The sequence below is a fragment of the Saccopteryx leptura genome, chromosome 7 (genome assembly GCF_036850995.1).
Source record: "Saccopteryx leptura isolate mSacLep1 chromosome 7, mSacLep1_pri_phased_curated, whole genome shotgun sequence".
In the NCBI taxonomy this organism is placed as follows: domain Eukaryota; kingdom Metazoa; phylum Chordata; class Mammalia; order Chiroptera; family Emballonuridae; genus Saccopteryx; species Saccopteryx leptura.
Window position 1 is genome coordinate 82,766,702 of NC_089509.1, and position 27,003 is coordinate 82,793,704.

Below are 27,003 nucleotides of genomic sequence, written 5' to 3' on the forward strand. Positions count from 1 at the left end.
TGGAGCTGATCCTTGCTGAGACCAAGGAGACCCAGCCTCTGTGAGCTGGTGACCTTTCCCCCTTCCTGCACATCTCACTCATGGGACTTCCCCAAATCTTAAATCCTTTATGGAGCAAGATGAGAGTGGGAGAAGGGAAAGGCAGGTGGGTGGATGGAAAAGCATTAACTTATAAGGTGTCTTCGCCCATTTTCCTGGTTAAGAAGAGCCTGAAACAAGGACGTGCGTGCAGGTAGTTTCTCTGGAAGGAGTGCGGCCCTGGGGAGGGTAAACTGGGAAGGAGGAAAAGCCAGTGTCAGCACTGCTGTCAGGTTGGTCTGCATCTGCAAGGAAGACATAGAGCCAATTCTCAGCATTAAAAAATTAGTACATTTTACTTTAAAACCCTCCATCTGTGTTTATTGAAGAACCATGGATTCCGGTAACTGTGCATCTGTGCTCTGGTGTTGCAAAAATTGGCTCGAGTTAATTAGTTGTTGCCCTTTGAAAGACTTAAGTGTTCCTTCGTCTGCCATGGTCCCGATCACCTCACCCTCCGTTGCTTCCCAGCACTGAAACTGAGTGCCAGTAGCTGTCAATGTTAGCCTTCCTCCCACTTTTAAGAAATCTGCCTGAATTAAGATTTGTGTAAGTATAAGAATTTATGACCCCTGCCTTAATCTGTGGAATAAATGTGTGAGTTTCCAGAGTAATCTAGAGACACTTAAAGCCATGAGAACAGAAAGACCTTTGGAGCTGGAATTGGAGATCAGCAGAGAGTGACTCTCATGAAAATGGAAAGCTTAAAAAACACGTGCCAGTATCTGGGGGTGAGGAGGCTTTCTGGAATGAACCCCTCGGTGTTAGTTACCCACACTCCATCAAGTCAGCAGAAGAGCCATTGGCAGTGCCTCCCAAATGTCACACATTTGGCCATTCCTGGGCTTGAATAAGATTTGATGTAGAGTGCTTGGGCTTTTTACCCAGATGTCCTCATTTGTTGGAGAAAATATGTGTTTATAAATGCTCATACATTTCATGAAAAAAAAATTTTTATTCTGATACTGTTCTATTAATGCTATTTAAATTTTACATTACAGGTGAGTACAAAGCCCCAGTGGCTGCAGACAGTGCCATCATTCCAATTGAGTATAAAACAGGATAATATTCCAGAAACTTTTAGTGTCAAAGTGAACACACATATGGTAGGAACTTTAATATTCAAACGTGGCCCTGGCCAGTTGTCTCAGCAGTAGAGTGTCGGCCTGGCGTGTGGGGGACCAGGGTTCGATTCCCGGCCAGGGCACATAGGAGAAGCGCCCATTTGCTTCTCCACCCCCGCCCCCCTCCTTCCTCTCTGTCTCTCTCTTCCGCTCCCGCAGCCAAGGCTCCATTGGAGCAAAGGTGGCCCGGGCGCTGGGGATGGCTCCTTGGCCTCTGCCTCAGGCGCTAGAGTGGCTCTGGTCGCGGCAGAGCGACGCCCCAGAGGGGCAGAGCATCGCCCCCTGGTGGGCAGAGCGTCGCCCCGGTGGGCGTGCCGGTGGATCCTGGTGGGGCGCATGCGGGAGTCTGTCTGACTGTCTCTCCCAGTTTCCAGCTTCAGAAAAATACAAAAAAAAAAAAAAGAGTAATATTCAAACGTAGATTTAAGAAACTTTTATAGAGAAAATAATCATACAACATTTAGCTAAGAGAGTACTGAAATTGTAAAACTGAAATAAACTTTGTGTCAAGTAGAAAAATTTATCTCAAATGTTTTCTTTCAGAAAATGATTGATTCCAGATGTTAGCTATTTTAAGCTGTTGTAAATGTTACAAAAGTCGATATTTTGGGAATCAAGATGTTTACAATAAAACTTTGATTTCTTGTAGTCAGAATTTGCCTTTGCACCAAAGATTTGTTGTAAAAGTCTAATAAGTTGTAAACATTATTTCCAACTTAGTCATTTTAATATTTTTTATTATTTTGACTCATCAAGTTCATCACTTTAACCATTAACATTTTTTCATCATGGTTCTTTAAACTTTCTGAAATAGTTTTGTATTCTGTTTAGTTATAATTTTTATCTTGTTCATTTTAAGAAGGTTTGATGGAAATATAATTTAAATAGTGAGTTTAATAGTATATGATTCAAAATGTAAAATAAATTAAATGAATAATCTTTAAATAGTCCATGGTTTTTAGTATGATGACACAAAACAAGAGTAGTTTAACTCCCTGATAGTGAAAGACTACCACTTATACTTATGAGAACTTGAGAACTTGAAGCATGTTGTTTTTTCTTGCAATGTGCTTTAGCATTTTATTCTAACACTTAAATGTTGCAGCTTACTTTTTAGATGACTAACTTATGCTTTTTAAAAATTTAGCTGAATACATGGAACGCTTTGGGAAAAAGGCACATTACTACACCAAGTTGACAGTAGTCACGCTGGGCCATCTACTTCTAAGTCAAAGAGCATATCTTCGAATAAAGAACGAGAAAACTTTAGAAGCGCTCTTGTTAATGTCATAATGTAAGTTCTCTAAGCTAACCAGTTTGTGTTAGTTAACCCCTGGAAACGTTTTGTCTAAAAACATAAGAATTCTGTGCATCTCTAAGAATGCCCCAAAACTTTGTTAGAATGAGGTCAGGGTATAAATAAAAAATGAAAAATTGGACTTAATGCTATGAAGTGTGTCCCTTTTAAAAATATTATGAGCTGAAAAGGTCCAAGGTTAATACTTGGTGTTAGCTGAGAGAACAGGCTGTCTAGGAGATCTGGTTGTAGCCCTGGTGGCTAGTAGAAGGTTTGGGACAGTGTTTTCCCTCAGTTCACTGGCTCAGCTGATGTGATGACTGCTCTGCATTGTGGGTCTCCTTGTGTGGAAAAGGAAGGAATTGGGGTGAAGGACCAGCAGTGTGAGCAGGGCCTGGGCCTGCTGGTCTGAGGCTGGATCTGTGTACGGAGAGCGATAGGATCTGCGTCGGTAGCCCGTCTTGCTCATTTCCTCACAGCTTCCGGCCAGTTGCTCTGTACCCTCTTTCTCTTGTTATGACTCTCACGGTGTGCACGCTGCCATCTGTGAACCAGTAGAGGACACATTGCAATGAGTAACTTACCTATCGTCTCCCATTTAAGTGTTTTCCCTGTGGCACTTTGCTGGCTGGCTGGCCAACTGGAAGGGAGGACAGTGGGTACCATGTGCTTCAAAGGAAAGGGGTTCCGTGGGAGTCCTGTGGAGCTGGAGCGTGGGCATGTGCCCCTACTAGAGCGGTTTGGAGTTTGCTTTTGACAGGTGCCACTAAGGTATTTTCAGCTGGACTCACCTATGTCACGTTCTTTGAGTACACACTCTCAGGCCACGCGAACAGTGTAAAGTCAACACTCAAAACCGTGGGCGGTAGGCCTCTGGTTAAAAGTTCTTAGAAGCAACATTTCCTTTACCCAGTGTCCCGTGTCCTGGCCAAGACAGATGGTTTTTCTTGACACTGCTCCCGGTGTGTGTCAGTCCTGGCCTACTGTGATTGAGGGCAGAACCCTCAGTCTTCTTCATACAGGGCTCCCATTTGAATTCCCAGTTTCACTCCGGCCACGCAGTTACCTCCTGGTGCACCTGAGCAGGCAAGTCCAAGACCACACACCCCAAGGGCAGCCATTGCCTCGGGATTTCCCTGAAGGCTTTGCCTTGCCATTTATTTCCTCCGAGCATAGGAACTTCGTGACACATAATTCAATATTTAGAGAATTGTACTGGGAGGTTTTTCAGATAATCTTTACTACTGTGTTATAAGAAACAGAAATCAACCATGTTATATCATTTTTTAGGTATACCTTTTAGAGTGGACTTACTGAAATTTAATCTAAGAGTTTTTATACCTCAATAGTATATTTATTGCCATTTACAGTGCATAGTTATGGGTATTTCTTATACATGTGGGCTTAACTTCTACCAATTTATTTTGTATGTTTGCTTATTTTTTCCCTACATTTGACTGACTTGAATTTTCTCTTTTCTTTATTCTTATTGACTTAAAAGCTATCAAATATATTTCTGTTCTTTTAGTGGTTCCTTAACATTTAAAACCACATATTATAATTTATTTTTAAAGTTTAAAATTCATTTTATTCCTTCCTACTCCAAATAGGACAAATAGATCTTGGAATGCTTTAAGTTATCTCTGAACTATCCTTTGCATTTCCCATGTGATTATTGTTTATTTTATTTTTTAAAATTCTCCATACTTTTTTAAGTTAACATTTACTTAGATTTACTAACATGTTTTCTAATTACTTAGAAATTTTCTGTACATTGCACTCTTCACTTCTGGGTTTATTTTTTTATTCCTAAAGCTCATTTCTTAGTAGCTCCTTTAATGAGAATCTGTGGGGTCTAAACTAGAGACTTTCAACTCTGTAAACATCTCTATTTTGTTCTTACTCTTTAATTAATGACTGAGCTGGCTACAGAATTAAAAATACAATAATTTCCCCCTGAACATCTGGAAAATGTTAGATTGAAAAATATTAACCATTATTTTTTGGCATGTATTATTTTTTTCTTAACTTGACTAAGGTAGACATGACAGTTAGATGGAGGAAATATTTTATGATACAGCAGCATCACTGATCTGTAACCATCCCAGATCCAGAGCATGATATATTCAATGATAAAGAGGTTAAAGCTATTCCAGAACAACTTATTTTTCCTTTATTTATTTTTTTATTTTTCTAAAACCTGCTTCAGTAGCAGATTCTTGTTTTTTTTATTTTTTTATTATTTTTTTATTTATTCATTTTAGAGAGGAGAGGGAGAGACAGACAGAGAGAGAGAGAGAGAGTAGAGATAGAGAGAGAGAAGGGGGGAGGAGCTGGAAGCATCAACTCCCATATGTGCCTTGACCAGGCAAGCCCAGGGTTTCAAACCGGCGACCTCAGCATTTCCAGGTCGATGCTTTATCCACTACGCCACCACAGGTCTTATTTTTCCTGACGATGTGAATGAACTCTGCCTTCCCACACAGGAGAGTCCCACAAGTAGTCACAAACTGTGGCTCATATCTGGTATAGATTTTAAATTGAATTACAGCTAGAATATCATTGTATTATATGAACACTTAGCCAATAATAACTACAAAAGCATATGAGCTTCTATGTCACTCAGTGTTAACTTGACTCTCCTTAAAAATCAGAGAAATGGTCTTTTGCAAAATATATGTGTCTTCTGCAAAACTACATTTAAAGTCTTTTCCATCAGTGCTCTTTCAAATCTCAAATTTATAAATAATTATATATAATTTATGAATAGTGCAAGAATGCTCCTATAACATTTCAGAGAAGAGAGAGTTGACTTTTGAGTAATGATGAAGAATGAGTAAGGCCCATGAAGCAGAATGTGACCTCTGAATTAGGTCTTGTAAACCATTTCCAATATAGAGTAACTGTCTCTCTGTCAATAAAGAGAGAGTATCTGTGAAAAATATGGTACCAAACAAATGTGCATACTATTTATAAAATGTTCAACCACTGATTTTTTCCTTATGATTTAACAAAAGACAGTTTTAGCCTTTTTTTTTTTTTTTTACAGAGAGTCAGAGAGAGGAATAGACAGGGACAGACAGACAGGAACGGAGAGATGAGAACCATCAATCATTACTTTTTCGTTGCGCGTTGCAACACCTTAGTTGTTCATTGATTGCTATCTCATATATGCCTTGACCACGGGCCTTCAGCAGACCGAGTAACCCCTTGCTCGAGCCAGCTACCTTGGGCTCAAGCCGGTGAGCTTCTTGCTCAAACCAGATGAGCCTGTGCTCAAACTGGCGACCTCAGGGTCTCAAACCTGGGTCTTCCGCATCCCATTCCGACGCTCTATCCACTGCGCCACCGCCTGGTCAGGCAGTTTTAGCCTTTTTTATATCTACTGATATAAAATTATTTTTTATAGACATTTAAGTAGTGTGTTTATCATTTTCTTAGGCAACAAGATGCTGTCTTAGACTCACCTGCTCCTGATAAAAGTACATTTCCCAAACCGACCACTTCTGCAATAGAGAAAGACATCTTGGTAACGGCTATTTCTTTCATGCGTAATTGGAAGTTGAGAAAGCACCTGAATATACTTTCATACTTTTGAGATTAATCTGTGCTCCTCCCTGTAAAACTGTGAAAGTAGGAGTGAATATGAACTTCCATAAGCATGCTCCATTTAATTATTGGAGAAAATCACTCTTTCCCTTGTCACCTAAGACCACAATCAAAGAATCCCCAGTTTACCTGCTCCCTTCGGTAAAGCTAGCCTGAGTCTTGTATAGCTTTTAAAAGCTATAAATATAGACTCTAACATTGTAATGTGAAAAAGTACTTTCATGTTTAAATTTCTCCCAATAAGTGACATATTTTAAAAACTAATAGAAATATGTTGAAGTTTAATGTCTATTAGAAAAATACTATTGTCTTAAAATGAATACTTTGTGCACATATTTAATAGCAGCTGTAAAATAATAGTATGGGATATTAGTAGGTCAGTTGGGAATTTTCTGTACCCTGTTGTATATTTCTGAGATTACTGTACAGGGATACTGATGCCACTCACAGCTTTTAAGATCCACTTCTGATTATAGATAATAAAAGAACAAAACTAACATACCAAATTCTCACCTATTTATAAAACACTGAACTCTAATTCTGCATAGTCTCTGTTCAGTACGTCATATATTTAGTAATATAACTTTAATTTTCATGCTGTAACATGTATATATATTTTTAATTTAGGCAGTCTCAAGTAATGCTTACATGGATTGCATAAAATACTTTTTTCATATTTGAAAATAGTTGGTTCTCCTAAAATTTGTCAGTTGATATAGTAATGTCCATTAGAGCAGTGGTCCCAACTTTTTTTGGGCCATGGACCGGTTTAATGTCAGAAAATATTTTCACAGACTGGCCTTTAGGGTGGGACGGATAAATGTATCACGTGACCGAAACAAGCATCAAGAGTGAGTCTTAAGGCCCTGGCCGGTTGGCTCAGTGGTAGAGCGTCGGCCTGGTGTGCAGGAGTCCCGGGTTCAATTCCCGTCCAGGGCACAAAGGAGAAGCACCCATCTGCTTCTCCACCCCTCCCTCTCTCCTTCCTCTCTGTTTCTCTCTTCCCCTCCCGCAGCCAAGGCTCCATTGGAGCAAAGTTGGCCCCAGGCGCTGAGGATGGCTTCATGCCTCTGCCTCAGGCGCTAGAATGGCTCTGGTTGCAACAGAGCAACACCCCAGATGGGCAGAGCATCGCCCCCTGGTGGGCATGCCGGGTGGATCCCGGTCGGGCACATGCGGGAGTCTGTCTGACTGCCTCCCTGTTTCCAACTTCAGAAAAATACAAAAAATACAAAAAAAAAAAGTTAATTTAAATGGTTACACGTTTTGAACCTGAATTTTGCATTATTGTTGAACGACTGTTTCTGTATCTTCACCCAGTACTTTTGTACCATTTTGTCAAGAGTTTTCTTGTATAAAGTTGTGTTTCCTTTCTTTGTGGACTCTTTAAGGCATCAGAGGAGGTCGGAGTGTTTCCTGCTCCATCTTCACTGGAAAAGCTGTCTCCCAATGTCCTCAGACCTAAGAGTCAGTCAGTTGCATCAGTGGTCCCCAAACCCCGGGCTGCGGACCGGTTCCCATCCGTGGGCCATTTGGTACTGGTCCACAGAGAAAGAATAAATAACTTACATTATTTCCGTTTTATTTATATTTAAGTCTGAACGATGTTTTATTTTTAAAAACTGACCAGATTCTCTCTGTTACATCCGTCTAAGACTCACTCTTGACGCTTGTCTCGGTCATGAGATACATTTATCCATCCCGCCCTAAAGGCCAGTCCGTGAAAATATATATTTTCTGACATTAAACTGGTCCATGGCCCAAGAAAGGTTGAGGACCACTGAGTTACATGATCTTACCCTTTATTCCTTTCTACGTTCATCTGAATAGGATTGTGATGTGCTTCTCAAACTTTGCAGGATTTAAAAAATGGGTTTACTGTTTGTTTTGCCGATTGCATGTATACTAGCTCCATGTCTGGATATTAGATTTGCGGGTTAGAATTTTGGTATTTGGAGCAATCCTGTAACCCAGCAACCTTACACAGCCCTGCAGATATTTTAACAACTACTTTTTGATCATTATGAACACATTAGTGAGATTTCTCAATGTTTCATTTCCACATTTAACAATGGTGTTATCCATATGTTTCTGGCTTCTTTTACATGTACTTTTCCCTGTCTTACAGGGAAACACACAGATCCTGAACAACCTGGTGTGTATTTTTTAGAGTTAGAAGAACAGACATCCATGGAATGCGGCATAACATTTTCTCCCAAAGAAGTAAGTTTAAATTTCCATTAGTGATATTACTGGTGAGTGGTAGAGTTACAGATAATCATAACCAAGAAGCTATCAAAGATCACCTAAGTTTTTTTTGTAGTGGGTCTTTTTCTCACTTATGAGCATGCCTGGATTTACCCTTTGATTCATTAAAATGATTGCTAGAGGTGTCTGGCTCGTACTTACAGTGTCTCAAGTGGTGCGCAGGGCACACACAAGGAAACTATAGTCCTGTTGTCCCAGTTATGCTGTCTAGAAAATTCAAGATACGACATGTATGAAAAAGAGGGAAGTTGAGGCTAATCCTATAATCACTTATATTTGAGCCAGTGTGTCCTTTGTAGTTATATTTAAGTGGGGTATGCTAAGTGCTCTTTGAATCACTAATTGAAATTACTATAGATTTGCTGTGAAGATTTAGGAAAGGTGGCTCTGATATTTTTTATAGTGTTCCTTGATGTTTCATGATTTAGAAACCACCACAACAATAGCAAACAAACAAACAAACAATCAAAGAAAACATCTTCCCTAGAATGTGCCCAGGAGAAAAGAATACCACTGGCAAAATTTCAGGGGATATCTCTGACATCTGTTTGCTTCAGAGGTTCTGCAACAGAAGTGCTGAGGAGAGAGCTTCTCTTTACATGATATGTTGAGGTGTGTTGGCACATCTTCCCAATCAAGAAGGAAGCTTCTTTGAGGCAATGAGGATATAAGACTACGTCAAATGTTTTTGTATTCCAGCTGAGGTAGCATGATGCCTTGTATCCAATAGATCTAGAACAGAATGAATGAAGTGAAAATAATTAATAACTCAAAAAGAAAGGATTTGAATATTAAATGCTATTTTTAATAATTCACTTTTAATAATGGTGCTAAATTACAGAGTTTACTGAAATTGAAATTTTATGTTAGGAGAGTGGTAGTTATTAATTATCTTTCAGGAAGAAAAAGTAAGAAAATTTGAGGACATCTTGAGATTTAAGAAAATACTAGGAATTAGTTTTGCTTTCTTAAGTACAATACGTTAGTGGAGATCTGTTTTGTGGGCGTTGTGCACGTGTGATTCCCATGGAATGATATTGTCTACAGAGTTCACTCTTGTGTTACACTTTTTGAACCTGAATTTTGTGTTCTAGTTTTAGACAAGCATAAAGGATGAGGTAGCAAAGGCTACTTTTATGACATTAAAGAAAATTAATTTTTTGTATCTTATACACAACATTAAGTGTACTAAGATGTAACTATACTATATTCAATTCCTGTAGGTTTGGTGTAAAGAAATTATTCATCTATATTAATGAACAGTGATATTTAGGTAGATACAGTTTAGCAGGTTTTTCAAGATGAGAGAGAACATGTTTGCTTCTTTTGAAAGTCATCTTACAAATATTTTTCTTTGGCCTAATTTAGGCTATCAGATGTCAGAATACAAATGTTATCTAGATTTTCTTTTAACCATTTCAGCAAGGATTTTAAAGTGCACAAAATATTGTCGAAATATTACAATTATTTATTGAATAATACAGTCTCTAATTTGTCTTTCTGATTTAGACAAAAAGCATAATTAAATTATTTGAAGAGATTCAGAGAATGTTTATCTTTTTAATTTTTGCAGTGTTCTCGATTCTATCAAAGCATACTTAACTCTCACATAACCCAACCAATAGCAAGTTTTGTTAGCATCAAGTAATATTGTAATCTTGCATATCAATGATAATGTCTTCCTCATTGTTAAAGTAGATGGCTAAAATTAGATGGGAAGTTTAGAAAAGCAGAAAGAAAATATAAACAAATAAATTATAATACTTTACAATGACCCCTGGGTTATATTTTGGGGTAGCTCTGTTTGACTCTCCTTCCTTCCATCTGTTTACCTATATTTCTACAGCTGTAATTGTAATGAAATTCTTTGTTGGGGCACCTTAGTTGTTGATTGATTGCCTTCTTATATGTGCCTTGATGGGTAGAGGGTTGCTACAGCAGAGCGAGGGACCCCTTGCTCAAGCCAGCAACCCTGAGCTTAAGCCAGCAACCATGGGGTCACGTTTATGATCCCATGCTCAAGCCAGCTCACTCCTTGCTCAAGCTGGTTAGCCCGTACTCAAGCCAGGCAATCTCGGAGTTTTGAACCTGGGTCCTCTGTGTCCTAGTCCAATGCTCTATCTACTGCACCACCGACTGGTGACCTGTGATAGTGCAGTGGATCAAGCGTTGACCTAGAATGCTGAGGTCACCAGTTCAAAACCCTGGGCTTGCCTGGTGAAGGCACATATGGGAGTTGATGCTTCCTGCTCCTCCCCATTTTTCTCTCTCTGTCTCTCCTCTTTAAAGTGAATAAATAAATAAAAATAATTTTTAAAAAACCGTAAGGTCAAAACTTAAAAAGAAAAAGAAACCATTTATCTTCTTTAAAATAATGCATATTTCACTATGATCCTGCCAAATAAAAGCTCACCGGGTGCATATGGCATCTAAGGTGTTCATGATGCTGTTCCACATTGTCTGGACTTCCAGATAAAACTTTATGTAAATATTCAGCCACTCTCCTACTCAGCACCCTGCTTTGCTCAGGGGTAGTCTCCTTCAGCACGCCCCAGGTGCTTACATAGCATCTTTCAGAACTCTTAAAAATGAATCTTCTGAAGTTTAGAAGTGCATATTTCTTATTGAATTTGAAATTATTTCACAAAGAAAGTTATACATGTCAAACAGTAAACAGTTCTAGATCCTAAATAGCAAAATTATTTTACAGAAGAATTTCAAAAAAGAATATAGAGTAAAATTAAGTTTATGTTTTCTTTATTTTGAACTTCCCATTTTTACTAATATTTTTAAAGTATCATTTTACTTTTAGGTTATAAGGACCCTTGACAATCGCCTTCCTGTAAATATTTTAAGGACTTTCAAGGGCTTCTTTATACTTTGCTACATTAATCCTATAGAAATACATTTAAGTATTGGGTTAATTTTTTTGTTTCTGATGAAAAGTGCAGTTATCTTCTTGTTTTATATTTTCAGCTATTTTCCATTCCCCAAAAGATGGGGAAAGCATGGTGAGAGAAATTTTCTATATAGTCTGTAACTGTGGCTCTCTTTGTACTTAAACAGCTGAACCAATTCAGTTTACAAAGTGTATACAGAACATTGTGGTGAGCGAGCATCAATCTGCCACCTTTGAGTGTGAAATGTCCTTTGATGATGCCATTGTTACATGGTATAAAGGACCAACAGAACTGATTGAGAGCCAGAAATACAACTTTAGGAATGATGGTCGCTGCCACAATATGACCATCCATAACATGACCCCAGATGATGAAGGTAATTTAATTGACAGTGTCCTTGTGAATATATAATGTAAAACCTGTCTGTTTTATATATTTCTAGCTGTTTACACCTACACTCTGTATTCTACATAGAATCATTGTTGTTTTTAGGAAAGAGAAGTGTAAATAATACATACTATATCTGTATAAAGAAGTGTTGTTGACAAATATATCAGAAAACAAAAAGTTTGCTGAGTCTTTTCCTTAGGTGTCTATTCAGTAATCGCTCGACTGGAGCCAAGAGGAGAAGTGAGAAGCACAGCAGAGCTGTACTTGACAACTAAAGGTCAGAACACACCCCATTAAGACCACATTGCAGTCTTTGGAACAAAATACCCTGCTGAGACAATTCTAAATATAAAAATGGTATTATTTTCTTTTGCAGAAATCAAATTTGAGATGAAGCCTCTTGGTAACTTTATTTTTAAAAAATCAATCCTTGCTAATAATACATTCAGTATAATTTTATAAATAAATAAGTCAAACCAAAATGTATAGAAATATCTTTTTTTCAGTAAATATTTTTTAGGGAAATAATACAAATGTTAGGCTTTGAGAGTATGTGAAATTTGAGATAAGGTCTCATTCAACTGATATCTAGGATCATAACAAATGGCATGGCCACAGAACAAATATTTCCACAGAGAATAAACTTGCCCGTGTCATTGCATAGAAAACTCACCTATATATGGTTTGTGTCTATACATTAGGTTCCGCTGTTGGAAAAACTAACAATCAAACACATCTTATTTATCAGTTGTCTAATAAATATGTGTCTTTTCAGTCCCTCTATGCTTATCATTAAATGTCCCTTTTCAGATATTCCTGACTCCAGAGTTCCCATCCCTACCATGCCTATCACAGCAGTGCCACCAGAAGGTAAGATCCAGGACCAAACACCTGGGCTCCGGACAACACTGTTCTACCACTAAGGAATGACCAGTGCCCACCCACAGCAGAGAGCAGGGACAGATTCTTTCATGTTGTGCTCATCTGTGTAACTAAGATCAAAGCAAAAGAGTAGTGATAATTATAAATATATGCTCTTTTTATTTTATTTGGTTGATGAATTGGTAGTATAGCACCTTTGAAGTACTGAAAGAAAATCATGAGACTGTTATGCTTCACACAAAAGGGGAAATCAAACCATATAACTGGTGTTGGCATTTATTTTTTTCAGAAATCCCTCCTACAGTTGTTCTCCTATCCCTCTCTTGCTACCATCACCTGAAGAAAAGAAACCACCAGCAAAACGTGTTGAAGGTATTATATGTTTTCTACCTACATGTAAAAATATAGAATTTAACTATTGCAGACCTGAAAAATACTGTTTAATGCAACACATTGGCCCTGTAGTGATCAACCGGTTGGATTGCTTTTCAAAATATGAATTATTTCCTCTAAGTATTAACTAACTCAATGCACAAGACATAGGCCTATAAGTCTGAAAACACCACACAAAACAACAACTATGCTTAATATTAAAATATTTTATTATAATGAAATTACTTAAACATTAATGGCAAGCTTATTTCACGTTTTATGTTTTTCCACTACATATCAATAAGATAATGCAACAATTTCTAATGAAGCTTATGGAAATAAATCATAATTTACAGTCAAGTTGCAAATTATAGTTTATGTTGTTTTCTCAATTGCAGTGTTAAATACTCTTTAAATTTTACTATTTTGTTAAAAAATATGAATTAATATATTTTTAATAAATTTTAATTTTTTAAAAAGCTAAGGAATAAGCTCACAAGGAGCTCTTGAGTGTGCCAGGAAATTGCTCCTCTTAAATATATATTTCACTAAGTACTAGTTCTACCCCAAAATAGTTGAATTTATCAATAGATTATCTGGGACTTGCTAGAGTTTGGGGGAGTTCAGAATTGTTGTCAGAATTTTCCCAGCATCATCAGAAAAAAATTCTGCATGTCCAAGTCACATTTTCTCATAGCAAAGCCACTACTACTATAACAGTTTTCAACATTTGACATACTTGTCCCGTACTATCTACTACAATTGGTGTTAAAAGCTTGAGCTATTTTTCTGCCAGGCTCAGGAGAAATTCAGTCTAAAACACACACATCTTCCAGTTTTGTGACTAAGACAATCCCAATAACAAAGAAAAGTATTTTTATAATGTATATGAACATAGTCAAATATATTTCATCTACTTCTGATAGCAAAGAGGAATAAAAGTTAAAAATCATAAATTAGATTTCCATTTATAGTTATGTCAGAAATAATTTGTCTTAATGAAAAATTTATTCTTTGAGTATTAGTGTCAACAAGACTAAGTTTAAGTGCCCACTGGGAAACTTGAGAAATTAAATCATATTTTAAATGTTGAAAACAGGGTTATTTATTCATAAATACTAAGACCTATAATCGAGTTGTTATTAGAGCCATGATTCAGATATAACATCAGCAACAACAAAAGAAAATTTCCAACATATATCTTAGCTAGGACTTTAATTTTACTAGTTCACATGTTATTCTTCCTGACAAATTTTAAATGTTCCTCCCTAAGGGAAACAAAGATTAAAATGTGCGCCTTTTCTATTAATATCACTTAAGTTCATTCTTGATGTTTTGAAAACTTTCACTCTAAGCAGGCATAAAATCAATTAAGATGTAAGATCACCCTACATATTTTATCTCCCTCCAAAATAAATATCTTCTGCATTCTTGTCCAAGATCGTACTGAAACAAGAATCTTACAGTAATGGGCAAAGTCTCTTGTTACCATCAAATTATATGAAAAAAGTATCTTTATAAACCTCACAGTTTCCAAAATAACATTTTAGTTATTTACATCTGACATCTTATTTTTAGTGACCAAAAAAGCTGTAAAGAAAGATGCCAAAAAAGTTGTTGCAAAGCCCAAAGAAGAGGCACCACACCACCTAAAGGTATTATAATTAATTGATCGAAATATGGTCTTACTGCTTTTCCCTTGATTAAATTTTTTATCCCAAATAGTGGAGGGTGGGAGAAGGTAAGAGTGTTAATGCACAAAATGGTAGCTCTTCCTTCACTTACTCTCACCCTCTTCTTTGACTCAGTCCCCATTTTTCTCTTTCTCAGCTTTCTTATTTCTCCCCTATCCTCCTGTGTCTGCCCACAAACCCCAATGGCAACACCAGAGAACTCTTGTTATCTCTGAATGGTATACTGACTGTATAAAGAAGGCCTTGCCCTCTAGTCCAACAGCTGGTCTTGATCAAATGACACCAATAAAAGGTCAAGGGCTGATGTAAATTTCAGGTGGCTGCTCTATCCCAATTCAGCATCCTTCCTGGTTCATCCAAGGAAATGTCAATTATTTGCAGGAAAAAAAGAATTCTTTTTGAAGAAGGATCAATTCAATTATTTGAATTTTTATATATCTTGGAATGTTTATAGGAAAAGGGGAATGAAATGATTTCTTCACAGTTTTCTTAGCTAGGTGGTAATCTTGTTTACTGGTCTCAGCAGGGGGTTTATTTGAAACTGTATCCAGGAATGCATGGTGTAACCTGAGACTCTGAAGGCAAGTGATCTGCCAGCTTTTCTCCTGGGGCTTGGTGCTTTCTCCACTTCAGTAGGGGAGGTGTATCTCAGATCTCCATGGAGGCCTGAGTTACTGCCCCTCCTCCCACTTTTTGTTTTCAGCTGGAGAGCTTTCTGGAGGTGGGTCACGGGGAACCACTTTAGGCTTGTGCTGTGTGGAGGGATCAACCCCTCCCCCAGCTATGGCTGCCTCTGCACTGGATGAGTCAGCTTCTCAGGTCATCCCACACATTCCTCTACCCCTCACTTTGGAAGACAGGCCAGCCCTCTCAGCACACCTCGTTCCCAGGTCCCCAGGCAAGTGTCTGTGAGCAATATTTTCTGCTCTTCTCCTTGGAATGAGAGCCCTTCTGGGCTCTCAGCCTCACCCCCCCCCTTGTTCCTGGAAGTAGGGGAGTCCCCACCGTGCCCCGGTGCTCCCTACCAGGCTCAGTGTGGCTTCTTCTTTGCTCCTTGGCTTTTGAGACCTGTTCGTGTAGTGCAAAGTTGGTTTTTCATGCTGATTGTTCCTAAATTAATTTGTAATCCAGTTTGGTAGTATGAGCTGAGAGTCGGTATGTCAACCTACTCCTTTGCCATCTTGGAGTCTCCTATAGTTAGCTAGTTTTGAAAGCGACATTTTAAATGTTGAAACCTAGTGTTTGTATGAATTCACTTCAAAATTTGAAATTATATTTAAGTGCCTATGGTTGAAAAGAAAGTTTGCAGATTACCTCCTGAACATAAACCTGAATCAAAGGAAGAAGTTGTTCTCAAAAGCGATATAGTATTTTTCAACCATTATATCAGCTTTAGGTATATAAAAACAGACAAATGTTTATTTACAAATGTTTCTGTCCCTTGGTTTTCTTTCAATTAGATCCCTATTTATCAAAATTTATTTGTAATGGCATTAAAATTAAGATAATTTTCATATCTGTTTTACAAGAAGTCAGAAATTTTGTAAGTGTTCATAGTATTTTAAAATTTATTTAATAGACATAACTAAATTGATAACACTCTAAACTAATATCAGTGACCCTAACTGTCATTTTCATGGTCAAATTATATAGTAAAATATACTAAACCTATTAAATTAAATTACACCAAACTACTTAAACCTAAATTCAGTATTCAGTTCTAAAGTATGACACATTACCACAACTAATAAAAAATATTTTTAAAAAACTGAAACTTTCTAGTATTTTATACTAATAAGATAATACAGAATTAAAAGCAAGATATCCAGATGAAGAATCAAGTTCTAACTTTGTCCTCGCATAGAATTACTGATCTCTAGGCTACATTTCTTTACCTATCCCCCTTCAGTAAGCTTTATACTTATTTAAATGTTCCTCTTCTCATTAAAATTACAACATAAATTATGGTTAGAGTTTGTTGTTATTCAAATTATTCATTTTGTGTTTGGGTCATTACTGCCACAGACTTGTCTCTGAATAGACTATTGCTATAAAGTAACTTTGAGTGCTGCTCTAAATTAACATCACAACCTTTGATTGAAAAAGCTACACTTTTAGTGTGAATGCTAATTTCCCAGTGCACTAGCAGGTCGCATGCTTTTCATTTTCTGTGCTTTGTACGTTAATTATGCTTTACTCGACATCTACATTTGTCTGTCTTGGTTTACATATAAACCTTTTTGTCTTTTAAGTTCTAAGAAAGAGTCCTGAAGAAGAAGAACGTAAAGTAGAACCTTAAAAAGTAGAAAAAATGAAAAAACCTACAGGTAGAAATCTCAATAACAATCTGTGATGTTGTCTTTTAACAGAATGGACATTTAACAAAAGGTTTATCTTGTAAACATAAGTGGAGTTAGCTACAAACATGGCTTCATATCCCATCTGTGTTTTTCATTGTCTGCTTTCTTTTTTTTTTTATTGAATATTTTTTTATTTTATATGGTCCTTATGTTATCCTGACAATGATATTTGTCTAAGTTACAAGCAAAGATTTACCAATAAGGAAAAAGTTTTATTATTTTTTGTTGTTGTTGTTTTTTAATAATTTTATTTTTTTAATGGGGCAACATCAATAATATCCAATAGTATTCAAAGATAACATGTCCAGGTTATCTTGTCGTTCAATTATGTTGCATACCCATCACCCAAAGTCAGATTGTCCTCTGTCACCTTCTATCTAGTTTTCTTTGTGCCCCTCCCCCTCCCCCTTTCCCTCTCCCTCTCCCCTCTCCCCCCCGTAACCACCACACTCTTATCAATGTCTCTTAGTCTCACTTTTATGTTCCACCTACGTATGGAACAATGCAGTTCCTGTTTTTTTCTGATTTACTTATTTCACTTCGTATAATGTTATCAAGATCCCACCATTTTGCTGTAAATGATCCGATGTCATCATTTCTTATGGCTGAGTAGTATTCCATAGTGTATATGTGCCACATCTTCTTTATCCAGTCATCTATTGATGGGCTTTTTGGTTGTTTCCATGTCCTGGCCACTGTGAACAATGCTGCAATGAACATGGGGCTGCATGTGTCTTTGCGTATCAATGTTTCTGAGTTTTTGGGGTATATACCCAGTAGAGGGATTGCTGGGTCATAAGGTAGTTCTATTTTCAGTTTTTTGGGGAACCACCATACTTTCTTCCATAATGGTTGTACTACTTTACATTCCCACCAACAGTGTATGAGAGTTCCTTTTTCTCCACAGCCTCTCCAACATTTGCTATTACCTGTCTTGTTAATAATAGCTAATCTAACAGGTATGAGGTAACATCTCATTGCAGTTTTGATTTGCATTTCTCTAATAACTAAAGAAGATGAGCATCTTTTCATATATCTGTTGGCCATTTGTATTTCTTCCTGGGAGAAGTGTCTGTTCATGTCCTCTTCCCATTTTTTTATTGGATTGTTTGTTTGTTTGTTGTTGAGTTTTATGAGTTCTTTGTATATTTTGGATATTAGGCCCTTATCTGAGCTGCTGTTTGAAAATATCATTTCCCATTTAGTTGGCTTTCTGTTTATTTTGTTATCAGTTTCTCTTGCTGAGCAAAATCTTCTTAGTCTGATGTAGTCCCATTCATTAATTTTTGCCTTCACTTCTCTTGCCTTTGGAGTCAAATTCATAAAATGCTCTTTAAAACCCAGGTCCATGAGTTGAGTACCTATGTCTTCTTCTATGTACTTTATTGTTTCAGGTCTTATGTTTAGATCTATGATCCATTTTGAGTTAATTTTAGTACAGGGGGACAAACTGTAGTCCAGTTTCATTCTTTTGCATGTGGCTTTCCAGATTTCCCAGCACCATTTATTGAAGAGGCTTTCTTTTCTCCATTGTGTGTTGTTGGCCCCATTATCAAAAATTATTTGACTATATATATGTGGTTTTATTTCTGGGTTTTCTATTCTGTTCCAATGGTCTGAGTGTCTATTTTTCTGCCAATACCATGCTGCTTTGATTGTCGTGGCCCTATAATATAGTTTGAAGTCAGGTATTGTAATGCCCTCAGCTTCATTCTTTTTCTTTAGGATTGTTTTGGCTATTTGGGATTTTTTATAGTTCCATATAAATCTGATGATTTTTTGCTCCATTTCTTTAAAAAATGTCATTGGAATTTTGATGGGAATTGCATTAAATTTGTATATTGCTTTGGGTAATATGGCCATCTTGATTATATTTATTCTTCCTATCCAAGAACAAGGAATATTCTTCCATCTCATTATATCTTTTTCGATTTCCCTTAACAATGGTTTATAGTATTCATTATATAAGTCCTTTACATTCTTTGTTATGTTTATTCCTAAGTATTTTATTTTTTTTGTTGCAATCGTGAAGGGATTATTCTTTTGAGTTCGTTCTCAAATGTTTCATTGTTGGCATATAGAAAGGCTATTGACTTCTGTATGTTAATTTTGTATCCTGCTACCTTACTGTATTGGCTTATTGTTTCTAGTTGTCTTTTTGTGGATTCTTTGGGGTTTTCAATGTATAGGATCATATCATCTGCAAAAAGTAATACCTTTACTTCTTCTTTTCCGATATGGATGCCTTTTATTTCTTTGTCTTGTCTGATTGCTCTGGCTAGAACCTCTAGTACCACATTAAATAAGAGTGGAGAGAGTGGACAACCCTGTCTTGTTCCTGATTTAAGGGGGAAAGCCTTCAGTTTTGTGCCATTTAATATGATGTTAGCTGATGGTTTATCATCTATGGCCTGTATCATGTTGAGATATTTTCCTTCTATACCCATTTTGTTGAGAGTCTTAAACATAAAATTGTGTTGTATTTTATCGAAAGCCTTTTCTGCGTCTATTGATAAGATCATGTGGTTTTTGTTCTTTGTTTTGTTGATATGGTGTATTACGTTAACCGTTTTACGTATGTTGAACCATCCTTGAGATTCTGGGATGAATCCCACTTGATCATGATGTATTATTTTTTTAATATGTTGTTGTATTTGATTTGCTAGTATTTTGTTTAGTATTTTAGCATCTGTATTCATTAGAGATATTAGTCTGTAGTTTTCTTATTTTGTGCCATCCTTGCCTGGTTTTGGTATGAGGGTTATGTTGGCCTCATAAAATGTGTTTGGAAGTATTGCTTCTTCTTCAATTTTTTGGAAGATTTTGAGTAGAATAGGAACCAAGTCTTCTTTGAATGTTTGATAAAATTCGCTTGTATAGCCGTCAGGGCCTGGACTTTTATTTTTGTGGAGGTTTTTAATGGTGTTTTCTATTTCTTCTCTACTGATAGGTCTGTTTAGGCTTTCTGCTTCTTCTTGACTCAGTCTAGGAAGGTTGTATTTTTCTAGGAATTTATCCATTTCTTCTAGGTTGTTGAATTTAGTGGCATAAAGTTTTTCATAGTATTCTACAATAATTCTTTGTATATCTACGGTGTCCGTGGTGATTTCTCCTCTTTCATTTTGGATTTTGTTTATATGAGTTCTTTCTCTTTTTTCCTTGGTAAGTCTTGCCAAGGGTTTGTCAATTTTGTTGATCTTTTCAAAGAACCAGCTCCTTGTTCTTGTTAATTTTTTCTATAGTTTTTCTGTTCTCTATTTCATTTATTTCTGCTCTGATTTTTATTATCTCCATTCTTCAGCTTGTTTTGGGTTGTCTTTGTTCTTCTTTTTCTAGTTCCTTAAGGTGTGAAGTTAAGTGGTTCACTTGGGCTGTCTCTTGTTTGTTCATATATGCCTGAAGTGATATGAACTTCCCTCTTATCACTGCTTTTGCTGCATCCCATAGATTCTGATATGTCGTATTGTCATTTTCATTAGTCTGTATATATCTTTTGATCTCTGCACTTATTTCTTCTTTGACCCATTCATTTTTTAAAAGTATGTTGTTTAGTTTCCACATTTTTGTGGGATTTTTTTCCTCCTTTTCGCAGTTGAATTCTAGTTTCAAGGCTTTATGATCAGAAAATATGCTTGGTACAACTTCGATTTTTCTGAATTTGCTGATGTTGTTTTTGTGGCCTAAAATATGGTCAATTCTTGAGAATGATCCATGTACACTGGAGAAAAATGTATACTCAGTCACTTTGGGATGAAATGTCCTGTAGATGTCTATCATATCCAGGTGCTCTAGTGTTTTGTTTAAGGCCACTATATCTTTGTTGATTCTCTGTTTGGATGACCGATCTAGAGCCGTCAGCAGTGTATTGAGATCTCCAAGTATGATTGTATTTTTGTCAGTTTTTGTTTTAAGGTCAGTAAGTAGCTGTCTTATATATTTTGGTGCTCCTTGGTTTGGTGCATATATATTAAGAATTGTTATGTCTTCTTGATTCAGTGTCCCCTTAGCCATTATGAAATGGCCATTTTTGTCTCTGAGTACTTTTTGCTGTCTTGTAGTCAGCATTATCAGATATGAGTATTGCTACGCCTGCTTTTTTTTTGGATGTTATTTGCTTGGAGTATTGTTTTCCAGCCTTTCACTTTGAATTTGTTTTTATCCTTGTACTTAGATGAGTTTCTTGTAGGCAGCATACAGTTGGATTTTTTTTTTTAATCCATTCTGCTACTCTGTGCCTTTTTATTGGTGAGTATAATCCGTTTACATTTAGTGTAATTATTGACACTTGTGAGTTCCCTATTGCCATTTTATATATTGCTTCCTCTTAGTTTTGTGTCTTGTTTGATCCTTCTCTTTCATTTTTCTATCTTTTGTTTTTATTTGGTTGTATTCCATACATATTTCCTCTGTTGCTATCTTTTTTAAATCATGTGCTTCTGTGGTGGATTTTTAAATGGTGGTTACCTTTAAGTAATGAAAAGGGTTCTTACCCTGTTCATTGTAGTGCACTATTTTGTGAGTACTTTTGTACTCCATCGTCCTTTGCTACTGTTAATCTCCATCCTCTCCTCCCCTTTCTTTTTGTTGTTGTCACAGTTTAAATTTGGTTTTATTGTGTTCTTCTTGGAGCTTTTACTTGTGGCTCTGTTTTTTTTTTGTTCTTTGTATCTGATTGGAGAACCCCCTTTAGTAATTCCTGGAGTGGGGGTTTTCTGATGATAAATTCCCTCATCTTTTCTGTATCTGTGAATGTTTTTATTTCTCCTTCATATTTGAAGGATAGCTTTGATGGGTATAGTATTCATGGCTGAAAGTTCCTCTCTTTCAGGACTTTAAATATTGGGGTCCACTCTCTTCTAGCTTGTAGAGTTTCTGCTGAGAAATCTGATGATAATCTAATGGGCTTTCCTTTATATGTTGTATTCTTCTTTTCCCTGGCTGCCTTGAGAATTTTTTCTTTGCCATTGGTTTGTGCCAATTTCATTATGATGTGCCTTGGAGTAGGTTTGTTGGGGTTAAGAAAAGTTGGAGTTCTGTTTGCTTCTTGAATTTGAGTCTTTAGTTCTTTCCACAGGCTTGGGAAGTTCTCATCTATTATTTGTTTGAGTATGTTCTCCATTCCATTTTCTCTCTCTTCTCCCTCTGATATACCTATTATTCTTACGTTATTCTTTTTGATGGAGTCAGATAATTCATGTAGGGCTATCTCATTTTTTTTAATTTTTCTGTCTCTTTCTTCTCTCTGTTGTGCCTCAAGTTGCTTGTCTTCTATTTCACTAATCCTACCTTCTATCTGGCCTGTTCTATTAGCTAAGCTTGTTACCCTGTTTTTCAGCTAGTGAATTGAGTTTTTCATCTCTGTTTGATTTATTTTTATAGTTTCAATTTCCTTGGAAATATATTCTTTGTGTTCATTGAGTTTTTTTCTGAGCTCCGTAAATTGCCTTTCTGTGTTTTCTTGTATATCTCTGAGTATTTTTAGGATTTCTATTTTAAATTCTCTGTCGTTTAACTCCAAGGTTTCCAATATATTAAATTTTTTCTCCATAGATTTTTCCTCATCTATCTGTGTTACCTCTCTTTCTTTTGTATCCATGATATTCGATTTTCTCTTCCTTAATGGCATCTGAGGGTGGTTTTGTTGATAGTATTAATGAGATTTAATAAAGAATAAAAAGTTAAAAAATAAAAATAAAAAATTGAAGTGTTATTTTTTTAAAAAATTAATAAAGAAAAAATAAAATAAAAATTAAAAAAAGGAAATTATTCCCCCCTCCTTTTTTCCTCTCCTCTCCTCTCCCCTCTTTCTTGAGAAAATCTTGTGGTGAACTGTGAATTATATTGTACTAGATAGAACAAACAATGCCTGTAATGGAGGGCCTGAATTGGGGATAAGTAATAAAGGGGCAAAAAAAAAAGAAAAAGAAAAAAAGAAAAAAAATGAGGTATGGACCCACAAAAAGCAAATAAGGAAAAAATTTGGGTCAAGAATAAAATGATTTGCTTTTAGGTGTTGGTTGACTAAGAATTATGATGAGAGGAATAAGAGGGAAACAGGAAAATGGGGGGACAAATTAAAAAATTACTATTGTATTTAGTGGAACAAGAACTAGATAAAATGTAGAGCCAGGGATGGGTGCACTGCTAGTTAGTTAAAAAGGTGAAGTAAAAACCTCCCAAAATGCTAGAAACATAAGTTTGAGTCCCAGATAAGATAATTTGTTCGTTATTGAGGTTTAAATGAGAGGAGACGTAAAGGAGAAAGGAAGAAACTAATATAGAGGGAGAAAAGAAAGAGTGAGAGAGAAAAAAAGAGGGTACCACTAAAAGAAGAAAAAAGAAAAAAGAGGAGAGAGAGAGAGAGAGTTAAGGGTTTTGGAGTGCAACCCTCATAGAGAGAAAGGAAGAGGAAAGAAAAGATAATGGGAGGTGTAACACTTATGGGTAGTGTAGTTCAAGGAGAGGAGAGAGTAAGACCGGCAGAGAGTTAAACAACCAAGTTGGAGGAGGAAAAAAAAAATCAAGAATGAAGATAAGAGAAACAAACGAACAAATATAATAAAATGGGATAGGTTATAAAGTCTGCGGATTATTCTTGATTTTGAGAGGTTATCTTCTTGCTTTTTCTTTTCTCTCCCTCTTCCTGGTCAGTGACTCTGTACCCGGGTTCTGCCCCTTTGGCACGCTCAGGTAGAGGTTTGCAGTTGATAAGTCTCTATGGCGATATCATGTATTGTGCTTCAGTCTCATTGGCAGTCAAGGCTCATTAGCATTTATAGGCTCTGCCAGTGAGAGAGTCCGTGTTCCTGGAGCCTCTCTCCTAGTCTTTCCTTCCTCAATTAGTAGCCTGATAATCCAGCTATGGGGTTGCTGCTGCCTCTGCCTGGATAGTAAGAGGCTCAAAGAGCTGGCAACTCCCCACTCTATTCCCACTCAGCACAGGGCTCTGGGTAAGGCTCAGTCAGTCAGAGCTGCTAGCATAATCAGGCGGGGCTTCCACCCACTCAAAGACCTCTGGCTCTGCCACTCTGTCCGGTAACATGGGCGGGCGCCCACTCCAGGGGCGCTTGGAGGAAACTCTTGCTCACTATCTGTGCGCAGACCAGGATATCAGGCCGGAAGTCTCACACTCTGAGTGAAACCCCAGCCTGCACGGAAAAGTTCCAGCATTGGAATTGGCTCTCACTCCCTCCCCATGCACGGCTTTTTCAGGGTGCTGGGGCGGCCCGAGATTCCGCTTTTGGCCCACACAGAGGCCTCTGACTCTGCCCCTCTGTGGAATAACACGGGCGCCCACTCCTGAGGTGCTGGGAGGAGTCTCTTGCCCACTCTTCGTGCGTGCAGACCAGGATATCAGGCCGGCTGCCTCACCCTCTGAGTGAAACTCCCGCCTGCACGGAAAAATTCCAGCGTTGGAATTGGCTCTCACTCCCTCCCCGTTCGCGGCTTTTTCAGGGCACTGGGGCAGCCCAGAGATTCCGCACACAAAGGTCTCTGACTCTGCCCCTCTGTGGGATAACATGGGCGCCTACTCCCGGGGCTTTCGAAGGAATCTCTCGCCCACTATCTGCACGCAACGACCAGGAGATTGGGGAAAATGGCTGCCCTGCTTGTCTTTCTTTGTCTGGGTTTGGTGCGAGTGTTAGCTTGTATTGACTGGGTTGCCACAGGCACAGTTTTTCCTCAGCTTGGATCTCCGTGCCACAGCCTGGTTCGGCTGTTTGTGCCACAGCCTGGATCTATTCACCCCCTTTGCCCGCCTTAGTTTCTATACCCTCAGTTCCCAGTGAAAGCAGCCCTGTTTAGGTTAGTGAGGAAGGCGGAGCATTTCTTACTCCCTATTTCCTTCGGGGTTTGATTATATATTTAGCCAATTTTTCGCTCGACCATACCTTCGGGTGTATTGCGAAACATCTGGAGGCTCCAAGGATAGGTTTTTCTGTTTCTGGTTGAAGATCTTGTTGAGTTTTGGGGGAGATTTATTGGTATTGCTTCCTACTGCGCCATTACTTGGACGTCATCCCGTCTGCTTTCTTTAGAGACATTTTTGTAGTAATTCTCAAATCTGTTCGTGTATTTTTCTGTATTTTACTGTTATGATTGCTTTGCTACTTAAGTTCTTTTAATAGAAATGACTGTGAAAGAATCAAGTTGACTGCAGAATAACTTCAGCAAAAGGGAGAGTGTCAGCAAAAGTTTCTTAAAATTTGGGGGCTTTTAAGTGGTTTTTTTAATTATTAGCTTATTATGAAAGGTTTAGGTATTGGTAACTATTATGAAAGTGACTTGGAAAGGGGAGCTAAAGGAAAGAAGTGGATGAAATAAAGAAAATTAAGACAGTCAAAAGAAATAGAAATTAATTGATTGAATATAGGTTTTTAATTTTTTAATTTTTATTGATTTAGAGATGTAAAAAGCCATCAGTTGAGTTTTTGAAAAACAATTTGATCTAGTTATTTCATATCAGTTGATTTCTAAGTATTACACTAGAAAATAACCTTATTATCTTCAAGTACCAGAACCACCTCCAGAAGCTGCTGAAGAGGCTGAAGCACCTCCAGCCACAGTCACAAAAACAGAAAAGAAAATTCCTGAACCAGCAAAAGGTACAAACTTACTGACACTTTCTTAATGGTTTCTAAAAATGCAAATATACATCATTTAAAATATCATTACACTGGCATTACAATTTGAACATGTGACCTTTAATCTAGTCAGCTTAACTGTCTTTACCATGCCACTCTTATGTGCAATTGGCTAATGATCATCCCCTTTTAAATAAATTACTAAGTTTTAAACACTAGGGGAAAATATATATATTTATGATCAGTGAGATGAACAACACCACTAGGACCAATAAAATTGCCTTCTAATATTTTCCAAATATTTTGTTTAAAATACAAATGAACTTAGATTAAATTCTTGATTAGGTGACTATGTATATCAATTTTAGTATCTTCCAAGACTTGTCTGCCTAATTTTGTTTTGACTTTGTGAAAAACTTTAAAAATACTGTGTTAACCTGCTTATTGTTGTGGACTTTTTAGTGCCTGACATAAAGCCAGCAATACCTCTCCCTGATCTGAACCCAAACCAAAGCCTGAACCAGGTGAGCAAGCTTATTCTCAATGCCAACAGCATATTTCTTCATGTTTTACATGAATAATGTGTAGTTTATAAGAAAATGTCAGTACACAGCAAATGATTTCTGTTGCAATATATCATTACATTTTATTTAATATAATAAATATAGAATATATTATTGTATTATATATGGATTATATTATAGTTAGAAAATATTCTCTGAAGAACTAGATATTTGAACATTTTCAGGTTACATCAGAAGAAGCAAATAAGCCTCAAAATAGGTTTTAGGAAGTGACAAACGTATACAATAATGCAATGTATATCTTCTTACAGAAGTGAAAACAATCAAACCCTCCCATGGAGACTGCTCCAACCCCTATCACTGCCCCTGGGACAGTATTAGTAGTTGGAGAGAAAGGTAATTTTTCTGTAGTTTTCTTGTTGTTTGTTTTGATGACTTAATAAAAGTATTCATGCTTGAATTTAAGTCTTCATTATGTTGAAACCAGGCATCATTTCAACTGTGGGGGTTTATAAATTCTTTTTTTTTGTTTAGGGATTTTATTTATTGATTTTAGAAAGGGGGAAAAGAGAGAGAGAAGCATCAACTTGTAATTGCTTCACTTGAGTTTTCATTGATTTTTTCTTGTATGTGCCTTGACTGGGCAAACCCGGGGTTTCAAACCAGCGACCTCAGTGTTCCAGGTTGACGCTCTATCCACTGCACCACCACTGGCAGGGCAATATAAATTCTTGATTAATCTTTCTTCATCTGATATCTTTTACCACCTAATTTCTCACCTAATGGTTCATATTGTTTTGATTGGAATGTACATCCTAGTGATGCACCATTTCCTTATAAGCTTTTGAGAGTAAGTAAGAATATGTTCAAGGTTGACTAAAACTAAGGAGACAGACATTTCCTGAGGACATGCATACAGG

General features: G+C 37.0%; 1 protein-coding gene across 2 annotated transcripts; it reads left to right on the forward strand.

The window, feature by feature from the left end:
• The first annotated feature begins 11,592 nt into the window (after window positions 1-11,592).
• LOC136378864 (titin-like) lies at window positions 11,593-25,526 on the forward strand. 2 transcript variants are annotated; one of them, XM_066346215.1, is made up of 7 exons: window positions 11,593-11,652; window positions 11,866-11,943; window positions 12,043-12,069; window positions 12,477-12,536; window positions 12,838-12,920; window positions 14,499-14,575; window positions 25,488-25,526. In XM_066346215.1, exons 1-6 carry the CDS (start codon window positions 11,619-11,621, stop codon window positions 14,499-14,501), a joined length of 285 nt encoding a protein of 94 aa, XP_066202312.1. In that variant the 5' UTR covers window positions 11,593-11,618; the 3' UTR covers window positions 14,502-14,575; window positions 25,488-25,526. The 2 variants fall into 2 exon arrangements, with proteins under 2 accessions (XP_066202312.1, XP_066202313.1); XM_066346216.1 differs by lacking the exon at window positions 12,043-12,069.
• Window positions 25,527-27,003: the final 1,477 nt, after the last annotated feature.